At 39.0% G+C, this 21,918-nt stretch overlaps 1 protein-coding gene across 1 annotated transcript; it reads left to right on the top strand.

Moving 5' to 3' along the window:
- The first annotated feature begins 1,643 nt into the window (after positions 1-1,643).
- On the top strand, positions 1,644-13,271 carry tapbp.L (TAP binding protein (tapasin) L homeolog). Its single transcript, XM_018230125.2, has 8 exons — positions 1,644-1,875; positions 4,703-4,906; positions 5,993-6,217; positions 7,930-8,271; positions 8,818-9,141; positions 10,049-10,138; positions 11,953-11,987; positions 13,138-13,271. The coding sequence occupies exons 1-8, from the start codon at positions 1,830-1,832 to the stop codon at positions 13,144-13,146; spliced, it is 1,275 nt and encodes a 424-aa protein (XP_018085614.1). The 5' UTR covers positions 1,644-1,829; the 3' UTR covers positions 13,147-13,271.
- The last annotated feature ends 8,647 nt before the right edge of the window (positions 13,272-21,918 follow it).

Below are 21,918 nucleotides of genomic sequence, written 5' to 3'. Positions count from 1 at the left end.
TATAGCAGTGCCCAACCCTGGAAATAGTCACAGGAAGACCTGCTAAGTGCTATATAGACTCTGAGGAAACCCTGTAATGTTGAAGTTACCGTGCTACAATAAAGATCCTCTTTCCGTAAAGGAGTTGTGTTTGTGTAAGTCCTTCCCTATGCCCAAGTTCTCGCATGGCATTGAGGCGTTACAGTTCTTGTTCTGGTGTTGCTTCCAGAGATAGAACTTTGGAACTCACCAGTGAGTGCTCAAACTGATGATTTGCCTATGACCAAGTACTGGGTAAGCATGAAACGCGTGAGGGGAAATCCTATGTATTTTAATTTGATTTAATAAATTACTTTTTATCAGCATGACTATAGAGTAAAATTATTTTTTTTCAAACTGATGATGTTATTGATAAGCAGATTCATTCATTTTTCAAATTCATGTTTTTATAAACTTAGGTAAAAAATACTCAAAATCACAGTCTCACATTTTAATAATTCTACCCCACGGTGCAGTTGAAATTATAAGTGTATTATATGCAAATCAGAAAACAGACTGGTGGTTCAGCCTGAGATTTGGTATGGAATATGCTGATTTGCTGCTCTACATGCTCCTTTACATATATGTATCTGTTACTTTGTTGGTGGATACCAGTGCGTGTCTAACCTGCAGCCTTCCTGGTGTCACTGAGGACATAAGCTGGTAGCTGTATTGTATTTAACAGCAGCTTCATGGCTCCTGTTTGAAACATTTTAGTTTCACTTGAGCACACGTTCTCCAGTTGCTAACCTTTGTCCAAATTATAAACATGTAATCTTCTGAAATTTCTCCCTTCTACATTTTCTTATGATTATGTGATGGGGATGGATTTATTGTGGCACCACATGGGCATAAAAGAAAATATACTCCTTTATACTGTGCCCTACTTGCATATTAAAATTTTACAAAATTCGAAATTTGTTTAGGGATGTGAAATAGTTAATCTGTTTCTCTTTCATAGGATGTGCATGGAGGTGACCCTAGCCCCATAGAAAGGTCAGTGTTGCCTTCTAGTGCTGTTATATTCTGGGTGCCCCTCTCCATAGCTGATAAAAGGGTGGGATCACCGTGCTCTAGGGTTGCCACCTGATGGTTGATCCCAATGTTATTATTAGTGAAAAAGATAGATATATCGGAAGGCCGGTATTTTTTTCCAGAACAGGTGGCAACCCTACCATGCTCTGGGCTCTTACGGTTCAGACACACAGAGCTACTAGTAGCAGCTACTTGTGTGTTGTTTTTAAAAATGTTGATTTTTTGGTTAAAATTTATTCTATGGGAGATGGCCTTTTTGTAATTCAGAGCTTTCTGGATCACAGGTTTCCAGATAATGAATCCTATATACCTGTACAGTGCTGCATTTACCAATATGCTTGCTTTTGCATTCACCACCAAAATGTATTTTAAATATTTGCCACAGAGCTGTATGACATATTAAACATAAGAGTCCACAATGAAAACGAGGCCTACTTATTTCTCCTTTTGAACATGAATGTCAATATCACAAAGAAGAATAGACTAAAATTTAGACTGAGTTACTACCTAATCTGCCTGTAGCACAATTTCTTAATCTAGTCAACAAGGACTGCATCTGCTATAAATGGCTGGTAGTGAAAGTGAAAGTGTTTTCAGAGACAAAGGGAGGGGAGAGACGGTTGCAGGAACAGAGAAGCTGCGTGAGGACTGAGACGAGCAGAGGGGCCTGAGGACAGAGCTGCGTTGCACTCCAGTAATATTGACCTCATACACAGCACAGCTGCCGGGCAGAGGCCTACCGAGTTTCTTTTTTTGTGCTGCACGCATTTGCCAGAATGAACCCACGTTTCTTCTACCTCCTCTTGTCCCTTCTGCTGAATGGTAAGTGTCATTAAAGGCTCTTAATGCTCAGTTTTACCTACCTACCTTCCAACTTTTTTGCCTTATGGAAGTGACCCCAAGTCTTTCCCCCAAACTGTCCTTTATTTCCTCTTTATCAGTGTCCCAGTATGGACTGGCTGCTCTTATTTATTCCAGTCACTGTTTAGGGCCTTTCCTAAAATGTGCTTTCATTTTCTACTTAATGTTGTATACTTGAGTTGTGAATGTGCTCACTGAAGGCCTGCTAAGCAATCAAATGGCACACATTATCTTGGCCTCAAATGATAAAAAGCTGACTTCTTGCTACAACATAAACCTTAAATTGTGAATTTTAAACTACAACTCCCAGCCCCAGAAGCATACAGTCCCTGATACAGGTGTAATCTGCATTAAACACAAGCTTGGCATTTTTACTGGCATCCTGATATCATGTTAACGATGTATTTTATTGTATAGTACTAACTAGGTTGTGCATAAGGCTTTTTATCATCTGCAATCCTCATCATGTTGTTGCTCTACAATTTCACACTTATGGTAAACTGGATTCTGGGAGATGTATCGTGATGTAAGGTAAAATCTGCCCAAATCCACAATTGTCAGTTCAGGCTTGCTTGAGCCATTGACTTGGATGGGTTGCTCCATAGAATTATTGGTGTAAAAACAGATAAAAATCAGTTTACATACACAGAAAATAAACACCTATAAATTATACCATTTTTTTTTACTTTTTACATAGAATGGTAAATAGGCTCCTTAATGTATAATTTTAAAGTAGTGACCAATTGATTGTGATGATTTTTTTTTAATTCACAGATGATGGAATATTTGTATTTTTCTAAGATTGAAATATGAAGATTATGGTTCTGCCAAATCTTTTGTGTTGTGGAACAGTCAGTATTCAGCAAAGCCAAACATTATACAACATTGTAGATTGTGCACACCCCTAAAGGAAACACCCATTGCATATCATATCTCTTTGTTAATCTCATGTGGTGGTATGCTGAGGCACAGCCTGTGATCCCCACCTCACACCTGCACCCACTTGTTTGTAGAACTCTGCATGGCCATTGGCCATCCCCATAACAGCTGTTTGCCCTACTCCAGTCTAAAAGACGAGGCTGCTCACTGGAGTAGGTTCTGTCAGCCACAAAGGATGCATAAACTGGGCTGCCAGCTAAAGCCAGTTGCAGGATTTTAATGGATCCCCATGATCTACACAGGTCTCACTGGCTATTTACTGACCCCTCTTAAGCTGGCCATAGTCACTTTGTATGAATTGTCCCAACATTTTTCGTACCATGGCGGTCCTCCGTTATTCGATCAGACAGGTTAATAGATTTCTGTTGGCTAATGATATTATCTTTACATGTATTACCTATCTGACAATATCAATGGGTGACTAGTATTTGTCGGACATCACTTTTGTACAATTGCTGCCTGTCAATTAATGGCCATAACCTTGTTTGATATGTTATTTCTACTACTTTATTTAATCTGAATGGTTAGTTGTAGGTCGGGAGATTGCAACACACAATGGTTTGTCATACATAAGGATATGTCTGCATGTCTATGGCCAGTTTAAGGGTCAGGGCACACAGGCAGATTCGGGGAGATTAGTTGCCCGGCGACAAATCTCCTCTTCTTCGGGCCTCCCTGTTGGCTAAAATGTAAATTGCAGGCGGAATGGCACTCGGATCGATTCATTTTCCGAAGCTGCCTAAGTGCCATCCCGCCGTGGTTTTACATTTTAGCCAGAAGGGAGGCAGTTCTGGAAGATTAGTCGCAACGAAGAAGAGCAGATTTGTTACCGGGCGACTAATCTCCCCAAATCTGCCTGTGTGCCCTGACCCTAAATCTATGTTGTCAATATTTACAGTAGCAATAAAATGTATTGTTTGGTTTTGCAGTATACCCTTTGTGCACATGCTCAGCTTCTTGGTACACATGACAGGGAGTAGCAGTCCTTCTCCACTTCTGGATTTGCTGATGCCACATCCGTGCTAAAGACAGGGACCCAAGCAATGAAAATAAAACTTTCCTAAGCATATATTGAAACTGCTTATCAGTCAGTGCCATACTGGGCCCCCTATAACTCCTGGGCACCTCAGCAATTGTAGGGTCTGCTTACTCTATAATTACACCCCTTCCTTGCTTATAATGTATTCATACTCATTCATTCCATAACTGAGCATGATCTCTAATGCTATGTTAAAGAAAGGCCAATTCTAAGCAACTTTCAATTTGGTTTTTTATAGTTTTTTAACTATTTCCCTTTTTTTGCTGACTCTTTTCAGCAATTCAAATTGTAGAATGCTATATTCCTAGCAACATTTTTTAAAGTTTTTGACTAATTTGCCTTCCTCTTCTACATCTTTCCAGCATTTAAATGGGGGTCACTACTCCAGCAGCCAAACACCTTTTGCTCTGTGAGCAATTATTTGTTTGTTCCTTTTTCAACTTATCTTTCAATTGAGTCCCTCTCCTATTTGTATTGCAGTCTCTAATTCAAACCACTGCCTGATTGTTAAGGTAAACAAGACACTAGCAACCAGATAGCTTCTGAAATACCAAATTGTTGAGCTGAATAAAAATAAAAACAACTGAAAAACTATTAAAAAAACAATTACAAGTTTATTCAGAATATCGAATGTCTCCAAAAACGTTAAGGTCACAAAGCAGCAGTTCTTAAATGCTTAATGTTAAGGTTCTAACAGTGATTCAGGTTCCTATTGCTTTCAACACTGATTAAATATCAGAATGATAACATAAGTTATATGTGGATACTTTTTTTAATCAATATCTTATTTTTTGTTTTATTATTTTCCAGGCTTTGAATTCCATGAATTTGGGAAAGCTCATGAAACTAAGTCTCTGGCCTGCGTATTGGTGGAAGAGATTGGTGGAGGAAGTAGTTCTATCCCTCGCACTATCCGTCAGACTCCTGTTGAATTACATCTGAATGATCCATTGAACCTAATTCCTGTAGCTCCTATAACTTCCAGTCCTGAAACTTTGCACTTACATGTGACTGGTGAGTGGCATATTATATTATACGGATAATTCCCATCAATGTAAAATGATTATTATAAAGACGGATGGTAGTTGTGTTTAGAGAGAAAATAAAAGTTCAGGCAGCATATTCATACTCTGGTTTGGCGAAGGCTATTACAGTAGACAAACAAACTGTGCATTGATTCTCAATGGTACCTACTATATGTATTAATATTATTCTTTATATAGCACCAACATATTCCACAGTGCTTACAGAGATTATATAGCATTCACTTCAGTGAATTCAGGGAAATATTTATTTTATGCGAATAAACTAATTTGACTAGGTTCTTTGATAGGTCACCTATTATAAGATTATAGAATGTAGATTATGTTTTGGTTAAAGGAGAACTAAAGCTGTAAAAAGACAGATAGCTAGAGATGCTGTATTTTCTATGCTGAACATGTTGTACCAGCCCAGAGGTTAAGCAGCCCCATAACACTAAAGCTTCATTCCTTCAAATTTTGAAGGTTGTTGGGTCATATTTTGAGTGTCTGTGATTTTACCTCCTCATAGAATTTATGACTGCCACATTAATCTTTGTCCAGAGAAAATGTTCCTTATGTCAGGCTTAATTCCTTAGCAGAACTAGAACTGCAGGTACTCCATGAATATCTACAAGAAAATCCACAAAAAGGCTTGTTACAAGCTATAACCTCTCTAGCCAATGTACCATGATCTTTGTTGGGAAAACAGATAGGTCTTTATGTCCATATATCAAAAATATCAAGAATAACACCCCAGCCAACTTTCAGCAATTTATTGATGATGTATAAAGGAACCTATTAAATACATTTATAGTGGCTCACCTGGATTACATCTGTGTGTCTTCACAAAGACATAACAAATGAATGGGAACCCTCTCATAGAGTAAAATGCATTTATGCTTATAATAGCATAAGATTGCACTTACAATTTATAAGATATATATTGGTTCCAGAAAATCACTGGATTTGCTAGCAAAATAAAAGCTATGATACATCTTTAGAGTGAAACATATTTGTATTTAGTAAATATGTGATCATATTTTTTCCTTTGCTTATGTCCATTTTGCTTTCCCACTAGACCCTTCTGGAAAGCTACTGTCTCCAAAGCTCTCATCATGTGAAGTGACATATCTGTTGCCCCAGGAGGTTCCACTGGCTTGGGTGCGATCACTTACAGAGGAGAAGCGTAGCCCCCGGGCTCTTGGGCACCCTTGGTATAGCTTATCTGTGAAGGATGATACAAGTGGAAACACTGTGAGTGCAGTGCTTGGTCCGCAGGGGGAAAAGGATGACCAGCTTACAGGTATTGGCTCTTGAGATCAAACAGAGGTTTTAAAGTCTTCTCATTCATTGTATTTAATATACTGATGCCTTATCAAAAAGGTTGTATTCTGACAACTTTACTTTTCTTAGGTGTTTACCTCATGTCCATTGCCATTTTAAAGGAAAACTATACCCCCAAAATGAATACTTAAGCAACAGATAGTTTATATCAAATTAAGTGGAATATTAAAGTATCTTGCCAAACTGGTATATGTATTTAAGTAAATATTGCCCTATTACATCTCTTGCCTTGAGCCACCATTTCGTAATGGTCTCTGTGCTGCCTCAGAGATCACCTGACCAGAAATACTGCAGCTCTAACTGTAACAGGAGGAAGTGTGGAAGCAAAAGAAAGAACTGTGTCTGTTAATTGGCTCATGTGACCGAACATGTATGGTTTGTTTGGTATGTTTGTGTGCACCGTGAATCCTAAGATCCCTGGGGGCGGCCCTTATTTTTTAAAATATCAATTTTCTATTGATGATTACCCAATGGCACATACTACTTTTTGAAAATGGTTTATTTACATTAAGTAGGGTTTTACTTATGACCTGTTTTATTCAATATATTTTTATAGAGACCTATATTGTTCAGGGGGTATAGAATTCTTTTAAAGGAGAACTAAACCTCCTTTAGGCAAAAGTCCTCACTGGCCCCCCTCCGCTGGCCCCCTTCTCTGCCTCCCCTCTGTACAGTGCTACAGCAGATTATGTGTCCCCTCTAGGAATACTGGACCGCACCAGAAGAAGAGAGCAGTGGAGCGCACGAGCACCATCTTCCGGTGCTTCGGTAATCTTCAGGTCTTCCTCCTTACCTTTCGCCAATTTCCATCTCTTTCGGCACATTCGTAGTTGTAACGAACCAGAAGATTGCTCCAACTGTGCGTGCGGCGATGCGCCGCTCGCCTCACAAAGAATACCGAAGCGACGAAGATGGCGCCCGTGAGCTCTGCTTCGCTCTTCTGCAGGTGCGAGTCAGTATTCCTGGAGGGGACACACAATCTGCTCTAGCACTAGGCAGGGACGGGGGCCAGTGGAAGGGGGGCAGTGGGGACTTTTGCCTAAAGGGGGGATTAGTTCTCCTTTAAGTGTCCTTTCTGACTGATCCCAGTGCACTCAGTCTGCCTTTCCACCTCTGCGAGTGCTTCTTTAAGTGTTAAAGGGATAATTTATCAAGACACTTGATGCAAGTGCAAGAACACTTAGGGGTGCAAGGTGCAGAGTGCAGTGCTGGTGGTTGTATGATAGGAAGCACATACAGAGGTTTGTTGTGGCCTGTTCCCAGTAGTACTCCTTTACTTGCACATCTGAATAACATGCAAGTTAGGAGCAGGAGTCACCTATGTGCTTTCAACCACTGCCAAAAGAAGGTAGTGCTTTAATCATGGGCAACACAGGTCTAAACATTCTGATTTGGAGCAGATAGACCTCTGGCAATATATTATGTAACACTATTTGGTATTACTAGGAATAATATTAAAAATAGTGTGTTTTTAAAGGGCCCCTTTTGCATAGAGGAAGCATAGGATAAACTATTAAAAAGGTCAAGTAACCCTTTAACCTCCAATACTGGTCATCTCAAAGAGCAGGGTTATGGTTTGTCTCTCCTAGTTCTTTTACTTGATCCAGTCTGACATATTTCCCTTCACTGCCAACATAATTCTCTAATCTCCATTGCATATCTCTTTTCCAGTTTTTCTTGCTGTATATTCCCCTTCTGCAACCCTGTATGCCCGTCTTGGTGACCCACTGTCTGTGCCTTGTGGTATCTGGCGAGGGCAACAATCTCGTTTTGCAATTGAGTGGCGGCACCGTGCTCTTGGAGATGGAAGGGTGTTATATGCTTATGATGGCAGAGTGGACCGAATTGAAGAAATATTCCCAGGCTACGAGATGAACTTCTCCACTTTGCATTCTCATGGGAATGCATCACTCTTAGTGGATAAAGTAGCTGTCTCAGACCATGGCACCTTCCTCTGCACAATATACTTGCCCTATATAAGAGCACAAAGGGATATGCAGCTGGAAGTCACAGGTAAAACATGATGGGGTAAATAATGTAAAGAGCTGAAGAGGACACTTTATTAGAGTAATACATAAGAGGAAGAGAAAGGAAGACATCAGGCTGACCATGCCCACAGTGCTTGTAGCTAGCCTGCCAGTAAGACTGTGCTTGCTTACTGCAAGCTGAGTTACTGACACTTTCATAGAAACTTGGGGGAAAAAAGCAAATGAAAACAAATGCATGCTCTTATTTATTTATATTTCCATAAAACAAATCCAATTTTTATATATTGCCATCTAAACTGGTGTTTATGCAACGAGACTACCTTTATTTTGTTGTGATAAAAAAAAATAATATTTATGAAATAGAACAGGAGAGAATGGCATATTACCAGTAGACTAGAGTAGAGAAGATGAGCTTCATAGTTGTAAAATAAAGTGGTGAAATAAAGTAGCAGCAAGAGAACAAAAGGTATACTTAATATAAATATTTATCACCAACAGTCTCCATTTTCTGCTAAGCAATTGGTAAAGTCCTTCCTCCTTATCAATATTTCCCTTTCATTACTCTCCCCAGCCCTGCCTACAGTCACTTTCCTGCCCGACCCTCTGTTTGCTCGACCTGGTCAAGAAATTACTCTCTCCTGTGAGGTTTCTCATTTTCACCCACTGGCAATCTCAGTGCATATCTTAGTTCGTCTTCCAGAAGATTCCCAACTCTCTGTCCTTCCTGGAGTATCCCTTTCCACTCACACAATCAACAAGGATGGCACCTTCAGCCTCACAGCAAGCCTGAGCATCATTGCCAGCCCTGAACATCATGGAGCGCGTTATTTCTGCAGAGTGCGCCACGTCAGTGCCCCAGAAGGAGTAACACGTTCGAACACCCTCCAAGTTGCAGGTAAGAGACCATAAGGGCTACACTATACCTGGAGTTTCTCAACCACTATATTTCATCCAGAGAAGAACCCCCCTGGACTCCACCGCTGCCTTCCGTTCACTTAAATGGGAAACAAATCTCAACCTAGGTACTGACAATTTTCCAGCCCAGAGATGCTCACTACAGTGTCGTCACACTAAAAAGTGCCAGCAGCAGTTCTGTAATGTGTTTCTCAAGTAAAGTGGATGAGTCAGGTGCTGATTTGCCCATTTCTTCACTGTCTCAAAATCACTAAGAGAATGCGACTCCTGTGCCATCAGCCTTAGGGGATGAAGGCCTCAGTGGGGCTTAAGAAATTAAAGAAATGCTGATTAGCTAGCTATCAGCCAGATGTTGATCGGTCAGGGTTAAAAATCCCACTGGATCACGGACCACATCTGTTCGTTGATGCGGTCCCGTGATCTGACCTCCCTTAGTCCTGCATTATGATCTGATCGTTGGGCCCTAAGGCCCATGATCGGATCAGTCTGATATCGCCCACCTCAATGGCCAGCTTAAGTCTGGAGGGGCTAAGCCAGCAGTTTATATAGGCCTATGTATAGCCAGCTTTACTTTTAACAACCAATAAACTGGTATTGTTAAATCAAATATCTGATTGTTTGCTGTTCTTTACTACCTGAGTGCACTTTTTGTCTGTTAGTACAATGACTCAGAAGTGGTAAAAGCCATTTGTTCACAATGACTGATGACTTGGGATGGAGATTGAAGGATTTTGGCATGTTAATGGCTTGAGTTTAACATCCTTCTTGTAGTATAAAATATTACAAACATGAAGTTATTATCAAATGCATTTGTTTTTGCTATAAGATGTCCATTTTCATCTTACATTTTAAGCCGCGTGTTTGTGTGATTTATGCTTTCTGTGTAGGTGTGGCAGGATTATCTCTTGAAGATGGGATGTACCTGTTTATGGTGGCGTTAGCTCTTTATGGATCCCTTACCTTTCTGCACAGGAAATGTGAGTATGCTAGAGCTGGAGTATGCTAGCTTAACAGGAAGGTACTGAAATAAGAAATACCTGATGAATAAGGGAGAAGAATTGATGATGGAAATAAGAAAGAAAACAAATACTGTAGATCATGTTAAGTTATGCAAATGAAGAGAGTATTAGAGTAGTAGTATTGTAACCTCATTAGCATCTGCTCTAGTTAATTATAATAGGAAAGAAAAGGTAAATCATTTCAGTGTAAAGCACCAAGAGAGAACATTGTTTTGTAGTGCTCTGAATCCCCTAATTGCAGGAGCCAGCTGGTGCAACACACTGACTACAGCCAGCCTTGGCACCATCTGTATTTTATTATTTTGAGCTTTGTACTTACTGTTTACATGACAATAGACATTTTATTCAAAAAACTGTACTTTTGTTAGCCTAATTGGTCATGGCAGGGACTAGCCTAAAGAGGGGAACGGTGTGCATATTGGAGATGTCAATAAAAAGGATCACGGCAGAAGTGTATGCTAAGAGCAAGGAGAATGTCATATGATAACAAAACTGCTAATTTGGGGCAGGCCACTTGAAGCTACTGGGGAGATTAGTCGCCCAGTGACAAATCATTTCTTCTTCAGACGACTAATCTCCCTGAACTGCCTCCCTGCTGGCAAGAATCTAAATCGCCAGTGGGATGGCACTCGGAGTGCTTCATTTTCCGAAATCACCCGAAGTTTCCTTGTGAGGCGACTTCAGGAAAACGATGCGATCCGAGTGCTATCCCGCTGGCGATTTCGATTCTAGCCGGCGGGGAGGCAGTAAGGAGAGCTTAGTCGCCCGAAGAAGAAGCAATTTGTCGCTGGCCAACTAATCTCCTCCAGTAGCTTTGTGTGCCCCTGCCCTTGAGGTTGTCAGCAAAACAGCCTTGCATGAGATATCGTGGTGTAAGATTAAGTGCCAGTTTACTGACAAAAGTTAACCACTTGCTGGATGTATGAACCTAATCAATCATGAATAAATCAAAAAGGGCAACACCAAAAAACTCATAGGGTCCTTATTTCCTAATGCTGGGCGAATTTGCCCCAGTAGAGTAATCCACAGCAACCAATTTTATTTTATCTACAGGAAACAGAACAAATCTAATTGCATATTGGTTACCATGGATTACTACACCTGGGCAGCTCACAGTGTTCATAAAGGCTCCCTACTATTTAAACCAAACATATCGCCATTCATGCAAATAACATATTCCCCTATACAGTATGTAATAAAAGCCACAATGTTTTCACAGGTGCAGTAACCCATAGCAACCAATTATATGTTTGCTTTTAAACAGGGGACAAGTAAATGCTACCTGCTCATTGGTTGCTGTAGGTAAAAAGACGTATAGCATACTTTGCACTTTACATTACGTAACCCCCAAGGTCCAATGGGTGCACTTTTTTTCAGAGATATACAGGTATGGGACCTGTTATCCAAAATGCTCAGGACCTGTGGTTTTCTGGATAACAGATCTTTCTGTAATTTGGATCTGCATATGTTAAGTCTACTAAAAAATAATTTCAACATGAATTAATCACAAAAGGATTGTTTTGCCTCCAGTTAGGATTGATTATATCTTAGTTTGGTTCAAGTACGGGGTACTGTTTCATTATTACAAAGAAAAAAATGTAAAAGAATTTGAATGATTTGATTATAATGGAGTCTATGGGAGACAGTCTTTCCATAATTAAGAGCTTTCTAAATAAGGGGTTTCCAGATAACAGAACCTATACCTGTACTGGTATTTTGTTCTAAATAATCAATTTCTGTCTTATTCTTTTTTGTTTGTTCTTCATTTTCAGTTAAGCTATTTTTTGGAACCCAAGAGAGTAAAAAGGTAAATGTCTTACTTTTGTTACCCTTATGTGCTGACCCAGCTCTGCATTTTAAGATGTTATAGTTTATTGTGGATACATGTTTTCTATGTTCAAATGGAATATAGAAGTTATGCTTACAAAGGGTTTATCATCATATATGTTTATGACTGAAGCAGGGTTTGTTATTAAGTGATGGGAAAAGAGTATATGATGTATGAGAGGAGCAGGATCTAAGAATGTCAAAGAAAGAGGGATGCAGGGACTTTGGATATGTGCAGCATTTGTTAATTGGATGTGTGTAGCATTTGTTGATTGATAAGGGACATAGTCTGCCTAGGGTCAACTAGTCTTGCTGGGCCTAACAGTTGGACAGCGCCCATCATCTCTCTTATTTCCACCACAGAGCAATGTCACCCCAGTACCATTAAGTACATTATAGGGTAATACTTGTAAAGATTGCAAAAGCCTTGTAACCTATAGAACCTACTGGTCATCTGAAATCAGTATTTTTGGTTGCTACAGGGTAGTAGACCTTATGCAAACTGGTTGGCATGTATATTACCCCATTTATATATCGAGGTTCTTAGAGTGGGCCATGGATGTCTGTTCTCTTGTGGGCTTGGTCTGCCACATTGTGTGAATGAATAAATATTTTCTGAATATGTGGGATACAGTACAGGCAGTCCCCAGGTTAAATATGAGATACGTTCTGTAAGTTTGTTCTTAAGCTGAATATGTCTGTAAGTTGGAACAAGTACACTTACCTATTAATTGCAACATATAGATGTCTGTCTTAAAGCATTTATTTTTACCTTTCTGTGCATTCTGAGTGAAGATACAAGGCAGCAAGATAGGGGTAGGGAGTACTCCAAAATAGACTACACATGCCACAAAGTGTTTGTCTGGGTAGGTTTTAAGATAAATGCTAATAAATGCCTAGCATACCACAGTACATTACTGTAATAGAATCTGTTTGTAAGTATGAGTTGTATGTAAGTCGGATGTTTATAACTCGGGGACTGCCTGTATTATAACAAATGGAGGGATAGTTCGGTTAGATGAGGTTTGCTGCCCAATAAGAAAATGGTGTAACCAGTACACACTTCTATAACCAATATTAGGCCTGTTTCTGTTTAATTTATACTGAAATGTTTTCTTTTTTCAATTTAGGATGAATAAATCAAGCAACAGAAGATAAGAAGAGTGTGTGTGTGACCCTTAGGGTAAAGACACACAGAACTACTAATAGCAGCTACTTTTTGTGGCTAAAAAATACCCTGCCATAGACAATACTGAGAAATGCCTCTGCTAAAACACATGTAGTCTCTTAGTAAAGCCAATTATCACTATTGTCTATTTTTTAGCCAAACCAAGTAGCTGCTACTAGTAGCTCTGTGTGTCTTCACCCGTTTGTGTGTCTGTGTGTGTAAGAGGCAGTTGGACAACATGTCTGTAATAGAAATTTGGGCAACTTGTGTGAGATACAGATGGGCAATGGATGCATGTACAAGTAGTGGTAGTGAATCGATCTGTGAGAAGCACTTAATAATGTGGCAGTTATTATGGGCAGTGAGATGTATGGAAGGGAAGACTGTAATTCTGTTACAGGAGAAGTGTTTCTTGAAGGAATGCCCAACAATGATTCCATATCCACCCTTGTACCTTTTTAGATGTGTTTTATGTGACAAAGAGACAATGTAAATGCACTAGTGTCTATATTCTTGAACCTATTTAAATATGAGACTTTCTGTTCACTTGATTAAAATGACTATGAAGCTCATTACCCCAAATGCAAGCGAGACAATATTAATGCACTAGTGTATAGTCTTGAACATATTTAAATATGACATATTCTGTTCACTTGATTAAAATGACCATAAAGCTCATTACCCCAAATACAAGACATTCAGGAGTGCAACACTGTGACTCTTAGGCCCCATGCACTTAGGCCAATGTTCTGTGCATTTTGTGCTCTGCAGCTTGCGTTAGATTAAGAATCCAGTGTAAAGTGCAGAATACAGTGCTGTCAGGTTTGAAGAAGCCCTATATGGCCCTATAGGAACCCCATAATAAGACAGTAAGTTCAGGGCTCTTCCATTTTTTATGTACCTGGTTTCTGCACATCTGAATGACTTGCAAGCTGTGGGCAAAATGCAAATGAAAGGATGATTTGTACTTTTTTTGCACTTCCGTATAAGTGTTTGTAAGTAAAACAAGCCACCTTCTAACACCGGGCTAGTGCTAATTCTATCTACAAAACAAGTGTACCACTAATATGTGCCATCCTGGAGTTCATTAAAAGAGATATAACAAACTGTATATACAAGACTTTCCCTTCTACTAATTTCTACTGGTGATAAAGGCTTTACAGTTTAAAGGGTGGTTCATCTATGAGTTAATTTTTAGTATCTTATACAATAGCTAATTCTAAGCAACTTTTCAATTGGCCTGAAATTTTTTTTTTTTTTTTTATAGTTTTTTAATTATATGCCGTCTTGTACTGACTCTTTCCAGTTTTCAAATTGGGGTTCACTGACCCCATCTAAAAAACAAATGCTACAAATGTATTGTTATTGCTACTTTTTATTATTCATCTTTCTATTCAGTCCCTCTCCTATTCATATTCCAGTATCTTATTCAAATCAATGCATGGTTACTAGGGTAATTTGGACCTTGGAAACCAGATTGCAGAAACTGCACACTGGAGAGCTGCTGAATAAAAAGCTAAATAACTCAAAAACCATAAATAATACAAAATGGAAAGCAATTGCAAATTGTCTCAGAATATCACTCTCTATCATATCTTCTGAAAAGTTCATTCTGATTTGCAAATCTCCTGTGCATCTCTAGCGCTCATAACTAGGCGGCTGGGCGGCATGCTGCCCCTGAATTTCTGCCGTCCTAGGCCGGGCCTTTGTGGCCACAAATCCGGGCCTGATAATGCTAAGCTTGCATATTGCCATGTGTTCTTTGTTTTTTACAAGTGCTTTTGCTTCTTGCTGTGTGCATGGTGAACTTACCGGCACAGAAAATCTCACGATCAGGGGCGATATTTATTTTACTGAAAATGGAAAAGGGGTTACATAATCATAGAAAGAACAGATACCATTTTACTCTGAATATTAGTGTTTGTATATGTATGTCATATGTAAGGTTAGGGCCACACTGGCTTATAGTAGCTATATTACTCATTGTTTCCAATGGGGAAGGCCACAGTTAGTACAAATTCAATGTATTAAGGGTTTCCTATCTTCTAGTTTAGAGGTTCCAGACTATAGGACTACCACCCAAGCCAAACCTTGAAGCAGCAAATGGTGGGAAATCTAAAGGTTTATTTTCAGTATCTTGGTTCCTGTTATGACAACATTGTTTTCAGTTACGTAGGACATAACCAAATGTTGGACCCAAAATTAATTTTAATTCTTATTTTATTTGTCCCTCCATTATGGTGCTTCCAGAGATTACCTATACAGCCAAAAAAATATCCAACATCTGGTTGGATCTTAGCCACACATCAATCAGGGTGGTTGCAAAACCCAATGGTCGGATGCAGCCCTCTTTCTGATCTTATTGTTGGGATGTTGCACAAATTATTATACAGGTATGGGATCTGTTATCCGGAAACCCATTCCAGAAAGCTCCTAATTACTGAAAGGCCGTCTCTCGTAGAATTGTATCAAAATAATCAAAAATGTTTAAAATGATTTAGTTTTTTCTTGTATTTTGTATTTGATCCATACTAAGATATAATTAATCCTTATTGGAAGTAAAACCAGCCTATTGGGTTTATTTAATACTTAAAGGATTTTTAGACTTAAGGTATGAAGGTATGATCCAAATCAGGGAAATATCTGTTATCTGGAAAAAAAAACCAGGCCCGAGCATTCTGGATAACAGCTCTTATACCTGTATCACATTGATATTGTATCAACCCCAAAGCATATGAGATTAGTAAAAAAATAGATAACATATTAGAACAAGCTGTGAGTGTATGCACTGGGGATATTCATATTGTATATGAATTGTATAAATACCCCTGCAGTCTCCCCACGTTGAATGTTCTGCATGGTGTGTCATCAGTTGTCATGAGTACATTCCAATAAAGATTAATCTAGGATGGCACCAGGTGAACCTGTTTCCATTAATATGGAGAACTAAAAGGCACAATTTAATCTGTATTGGGTATCTTTATTTGTGAATTAATACTCGGGCCCAGATTTGTGGCAAGGCCACAAAGGCCCAGGCTTAGGGCAGCAAGATTTTAGGGGAGGCCAGTATCCTGCGGCCTAGGGGGCCCAAGCCTGTTAATACTTACAAAATACACATAAACATAGCTGATAGGTGCTGCCCTGAAACTGGATAGAATCAGCATATGGTCTTGTAACCCTTATTAGCTGACATAGCAGAAGCTCTTTTGGGAAAAGGAGACTTGTGATAAGTGAAATATATAGAAGGGACCTTTTTATTTGGTGATAGGTTTGTGTAGGTTTTCGCTGTTTCCTGATCAAGCTATGCTGTTTTATTTTGCATTGCAGGGCATGTGATAGCCCAATAAACAAGAACAAATCAGCTTCATGTTTATAATATTATCCTAAGCTTACAGCACAATAGAATGTTATAGAAAAACAATGCACCTTCCAGTATCTCTTATCAACTTAGTCTTTGTGGTTGTAGCCTAAATTTTATGTGAAATCTATTTCATTTGTTTTGTGCATAACTTAAAAAAAACAAAACTTGAACCTTTAAGGGCAATGGGCAATGACAGGGACACTGGAAGGACTAATTTTTAAAAATTTAAATTTGTGAATTTTTTTTAAACACAAATATTTGCTTATTTATTAAAAAATTCAAATGTAAAAACTTGATTGAATAAAACCTTAAAAAACTCAAAGGCAGGTAACACACTTTACATCCAGCAATTAAGTATATTCAAAAGAAAATGATTTCTTTCACACTATCATGTAATTATGCCTGATCTTTATTCGTTTAGAGCAAAAGGTATATTCGGGGTGCTTTGTTTCCTGCAGGAGAGGTGATTTTCCCACAAAGTGTCCTATCTGTCATTGCCCTATTGGTGTTTAAATGAATTTTTGGATACCCAGAGGTTGTAAAACAAAGCGTAGAACTTGATTTGAAATACCAAGTGGTGAAATACACATTTTTTTTAAATAATTCTGATCTGTTCTTTAAGTCAATAATTCTTGTATTTTTTTAGAAAGCTGTGTAATAAAGGAAACGTTTCAAAATGTGACTGAGTTTGTATATTTTATTCTGCTGCTCATTTCTTTCATTTACTGTTACAGTTTCTTTCCGTGCTGTTACAATTTGTGCCCAGGCAGAGTGGGGTATAATTTGCTGCACTGATGTGTTGGTAAATAGTAAGGAATTAGAAAGCCTATGTTGGTTGCACAAGAGAAATGGAGGATGCATAATTCCTATAATAACAAGCATATTGTAATATCACTTTATTGCCAGGTCAACTTCATTGCAAGATATTTTTAAAGAGGAGAGCATTTTCTTAGACGTATTGGAGAAAATTGACTGCATTAAATAAGGGCTAGGTACAAATGCAGGAGTACTAAGAGCCCATAGAGGCCTTTACACAATACACTTGCACCTAGGTCTTGAAAATCTGGCACAAGACCCATTCACGGCACTGACACACACACACAAGGGATCCGCCAGGCAGTAAGTGCAGGGCTTCCTAGTGCCCTGGGTTGTAAATAAGCCACAAAATCTTAGCATTCTTCCATATACTGCCATGGCTAAGTAGAAAATAAAATGTAAATGTTTATTGATAAGCACTTTCCCCCGCTAATTACAATCTAGCTTGTGTCAGATGATTCTAATGGTGTCCAGTACTAAAGGCAATCATTTAAGGGTTTTGACATTGGTAAACAAACATCAGAAAAACATCAGTCTTCTTCTTTTTTTTTAAATTTTGAGCATCAGAATAATTGTCATATGTAAAAGCTACACTCCGAATGTCTCATCAGGGCTCCAACCAGCTGTAAATAAAGACAAAGTTCTATAGTACACGAGTGATGGCCAAGTAGATGTTGTTTAAATACAACTCCCACCACTGCACAATGGCTACTGCCTGGTTGACGCTATGATGTCTTAAATCACATAATACAAAATATATAGATATTTTACAAAAATACTACTCTTTTCAATCCTATATGTAAGTATTTGTGGACCTGAAACAGATGGTCCCATACTTAACCTAATATTATACAGCAGTGCTTTGTATATTGATATCTGAGTGGCATAGTTGAGCTTTGGTTTGCAGCTGATGCAAGCAGAGCTTTTGGTGCCCAATGTCATGTCTGTAAAATAGCTATAGCACCAGTAATTGAATTCAAGCCACCTTGGGGACTGTCCAGATTATATTTTCATTTCTTGTAGTTGCCATGTTGTTTATGTATAAACAGCCTACTGTAAAATATAGCATGATCTGTAAATTGGAAGTTTTTAGTGGACCTAAAGTTTGTAAGGGGAATGGCTTTCTCATCCACGTGTCCATGTGTCAACACTACTTAATATGCATGCAATTAGTAAGAACATTTTTTTAGGTTTCAGTAAATATAGCAATCAGGTGATGTTTTTAATATTGAGAGAGGTACCCAGTGCCATCGCTGTGATTTGCAGACTGCATATTCGACTAGTGGTTGATTTTTTTGACAATTATTTTTTATTGAGTTTTCACATTTTCAAAAATAGATTAAAAAAAAAAAACCGCTAATAACAAAAGTATTATAACAGTCATAACAGATCTGGTAACTAGTCAGCATGGACTATGGCTTGCAAATATATATAAGAAATTTACATACTTCGTTGAGTTTTATTCCATAGATTGTAAGGGCTATTCCACACGGGGAGATAGCCAGGCGTTTGCGGTCGCGGCGACAAAGCGCAGCGCCAGTCGCTGCGACCGGCGCAGGCGACAGTTTTGTATGGGCGCCTATGTAAAAACGCCTGTGCTAACCACACGAGGCGATGCGCTTTTCAACAGTCGCCTGAAAATGCCTCGCCAGGCTTTTTCAGGCGACTTTTGAAAAGCGCATCGCCTCGTGTGGTTAGCACAGGCGTTTTTACATAGGCGCCCATACAAAACTGTCGCCTGCGCCGGTCGCGGCGACTGGCGCTGCGCTTTGTCGCCGCGACCGCAAACGCCTGGCTATCTCCCCGTGTGGAATAGCCCTTAATGATTCAGAGGCACTCCATGTAAACAAGTACGGTAGTTCTAAGTGGTCGTCCTCAGTTACTCAGTATGTTTTGTTAATATTAATACCCTTAATAAACTGCTGTCGTTCTCGTTGACTTGTAAACAAAAAGAAAGAAGGAATAAAAGAAAAGGAGAAGAAAGAAAAACATTCTCTATGTCCTTATTCTTGTATTGTTCATCAACCAAACATACCATATTTTTTTTAAATTTTTTAGAGCAGTGTCTTTTGTAAAATGTAATTTTGTATAGAGGAAGGTATTGGTTAACTAGGTCAATCCATTGGCGAGATGTATGTGCTAAACTTGATTTCCATCTCATAGCTATAGCTAAGGGTCTCTGTCTAGGCTGGCAACTTTAGGGGAGAAGCCCCGTTTCTGTGATTGGTGCATTTGCCGATTGGCAAGTGAGGGGGAAGTTGGAGGTCTGGTACATAGGACAGCATAGGACCAAAATACACTCCTGCTGGTGTCATACAATTTTTCTTTTTGCAATAAACGCAGTAGGTCTTCTGCCCACAAATTGCATAAACTTCTCCCAGTATTTTAAGATAAACTGCTATATGTAATCAGACCCGGATTTGTGGTGAGGCCACAAAGGCCCGGGCCTAGGGCAGCAAAGTTTGAGGGGTGGCTTGCCACCCAAGCCGCATCTGGAAGAGCACTGGGGAGCGTGCACTCATGGGGGATGTTCGCTAGGACCTGGCGGCTATGGGGTCAGCGCTTGCGCTCGTGGGGAGGTGCTCATGTTTGCGTGTGGGCGCTAGGATCCAGGCGGCCTAGTATGTAATAAAAGACACAAAGTTTGCTCAGGAGCAGTAACCCATAGCAACTAATAAGATGTTTGTTTTTAAACAGGTGACCGCTAAATTCTACCTGCTGATTGGTTGCCATAAGTGAATAGATCTGTAGCAGACTATGGAATATATAAAGAACAGATTAGGATTGATAATAAAACAAGAAAGGGGCAACCCACTTCCATACCAGTTGATATAAGCAGTTCCTTTCGTCTCATTATTATTTAGTGCAGGCCACTGCCCACACAACAGGACTTGGCAATCTTTTAAGGTTTTTGTAAGAGGTTATTTTACCATGATTATTTCTGCAGTCTTGGCTGCTGGAGCTGCTCTCTTCACTGCTCTGCACCACAGTGTTTTTTATACAAAGAAGGCTGTCTAGAAAGTCTTTATCAAGCTTTCCACTTTGCCAGGTTAGTAATTATAATTCTTTTACTTGACATCATGGACAGATGATATATCAGGGGAGATTTTATGTATTTTTTTGTGGAACACTTAGCTTGAACTTCTGATCATGTTGATTCATTATGAACATTCAGTATCTATAAAGCCTTTTCTACATAACTGAGCTTTATATTAAGTTTCAAGCCAAGTGCTAAGTGCAGCCATCTTAACCATTCAACATATATTCATTTTATGCTCTGTCTCCAGGACACAGTCAGGATAGTTTTGTCTCTGTCCTTTTCCGCTCCTCTCTCCAAAACAGTCATTGCTTAAACCAGATTTGGGATTAAATGTTTTACCTGCACAGTTTCACCTTCAGTAATGGAAAAATACATTTTTCGGGACAGCAGCCAGATTTTCTGACATGTCTGACTGGGATTGCATATGTACCGATATATTATAATTTAGCTCCAGGGAAATTGCTTTGTCTATCTAAACAGACAAGAAAATGCCAACCTAGATCAGATTCTTTTAGACTTCAGGCCCTTTGCCCACCCTGTTATGTGAAAATATTGTTTTTAACAATGAAAGTGATTATTTATTGTGCATTTCCTCTTTGATGGTGCTGATGACGTTGTCAGTAGGGGTGTCTCACTAAAAATATCAGGCCTTGCCTTCATCCAATCTACAGGCATCATCATTCTCAAACATGTACATTACAAGATTACCTATCCATGGCTGAGATGTTTAGAAACTGTCACTTCTGTCCTTCAGAATGATACTTTCCTCTGCTGAATGTTTTTTTATCTCAGGTTTGCTTTTTCACTCTCTAATGTGTTTCCAGTAAACAGAAACAGTGTTCTAACTGTATACTGACAGTAAATGTAATTAAATGACAGTACAGGGAGTCCCCAGGCTATTACAGTAATGCACTGTGGTTTGCTTGGCCTTTATTAGCATTTAGCTTTAATAAACCACCTGCCCCAACCCTCTCTGACATGTGTTGTCTACTGCGGAGCACAGGAATCTAATAATATATATGCACAGAAAAGCAAAAAGAAATACTATTTTAAGACAAACATCTGTCTTAGTTGAATTTAATAGGTAAATGTATCTGTTCCAACTTACGTACAAATTCAACTTATCAACAACCCTACAGACCCTATCTCGTTCGTAACCTGGGGACTGCCTATATTTAAATAGAATGAAATATAATTGCACTTTAGTGCTCTAACCACTGGGTGTCCTCACTAGTTGTCCATTTGAAAGTCCACTGCAATGTAATTGATACAGTTGACAGTTGTATTCTGCTTATGAAGTCAGACATATGTTGTTACAAATAAAATGTGATGCAAATAAACAATATAAAGATTTACTATTTAATTAGCACTATGCGAATACAGTACTGCATCTAAGTACAGTACACTTTAACGTGTAAATCAAGGAGAACTCAATGTATGTTCAGTTCCAAAACCACCCAAATAGATATTAGCACAGGCGAATGCCTTCCAAGATCCTGTTGTCTCTGTGCATTGTATCACACTTT

The sequence above is a fragment of the Xenopus laevis genome, chromosome 8L, assembly GCF_017654675.1.
Source record: "Xenopus laevis strain J_2021 chromosome 8L, Xenopus_laevis_v10.1, whole genome shotgun sequence".
Lineage (NCBI taxonomy): Eukaryota > Metazoa > Chordata > Amphibia > Anura > Pipidae > Xenopus > Xenopus laevis.
Note: the sequence above shows the minus strand (reverse complement) of the source record. Positions and strands in the feature narration are given on the sequence as shown.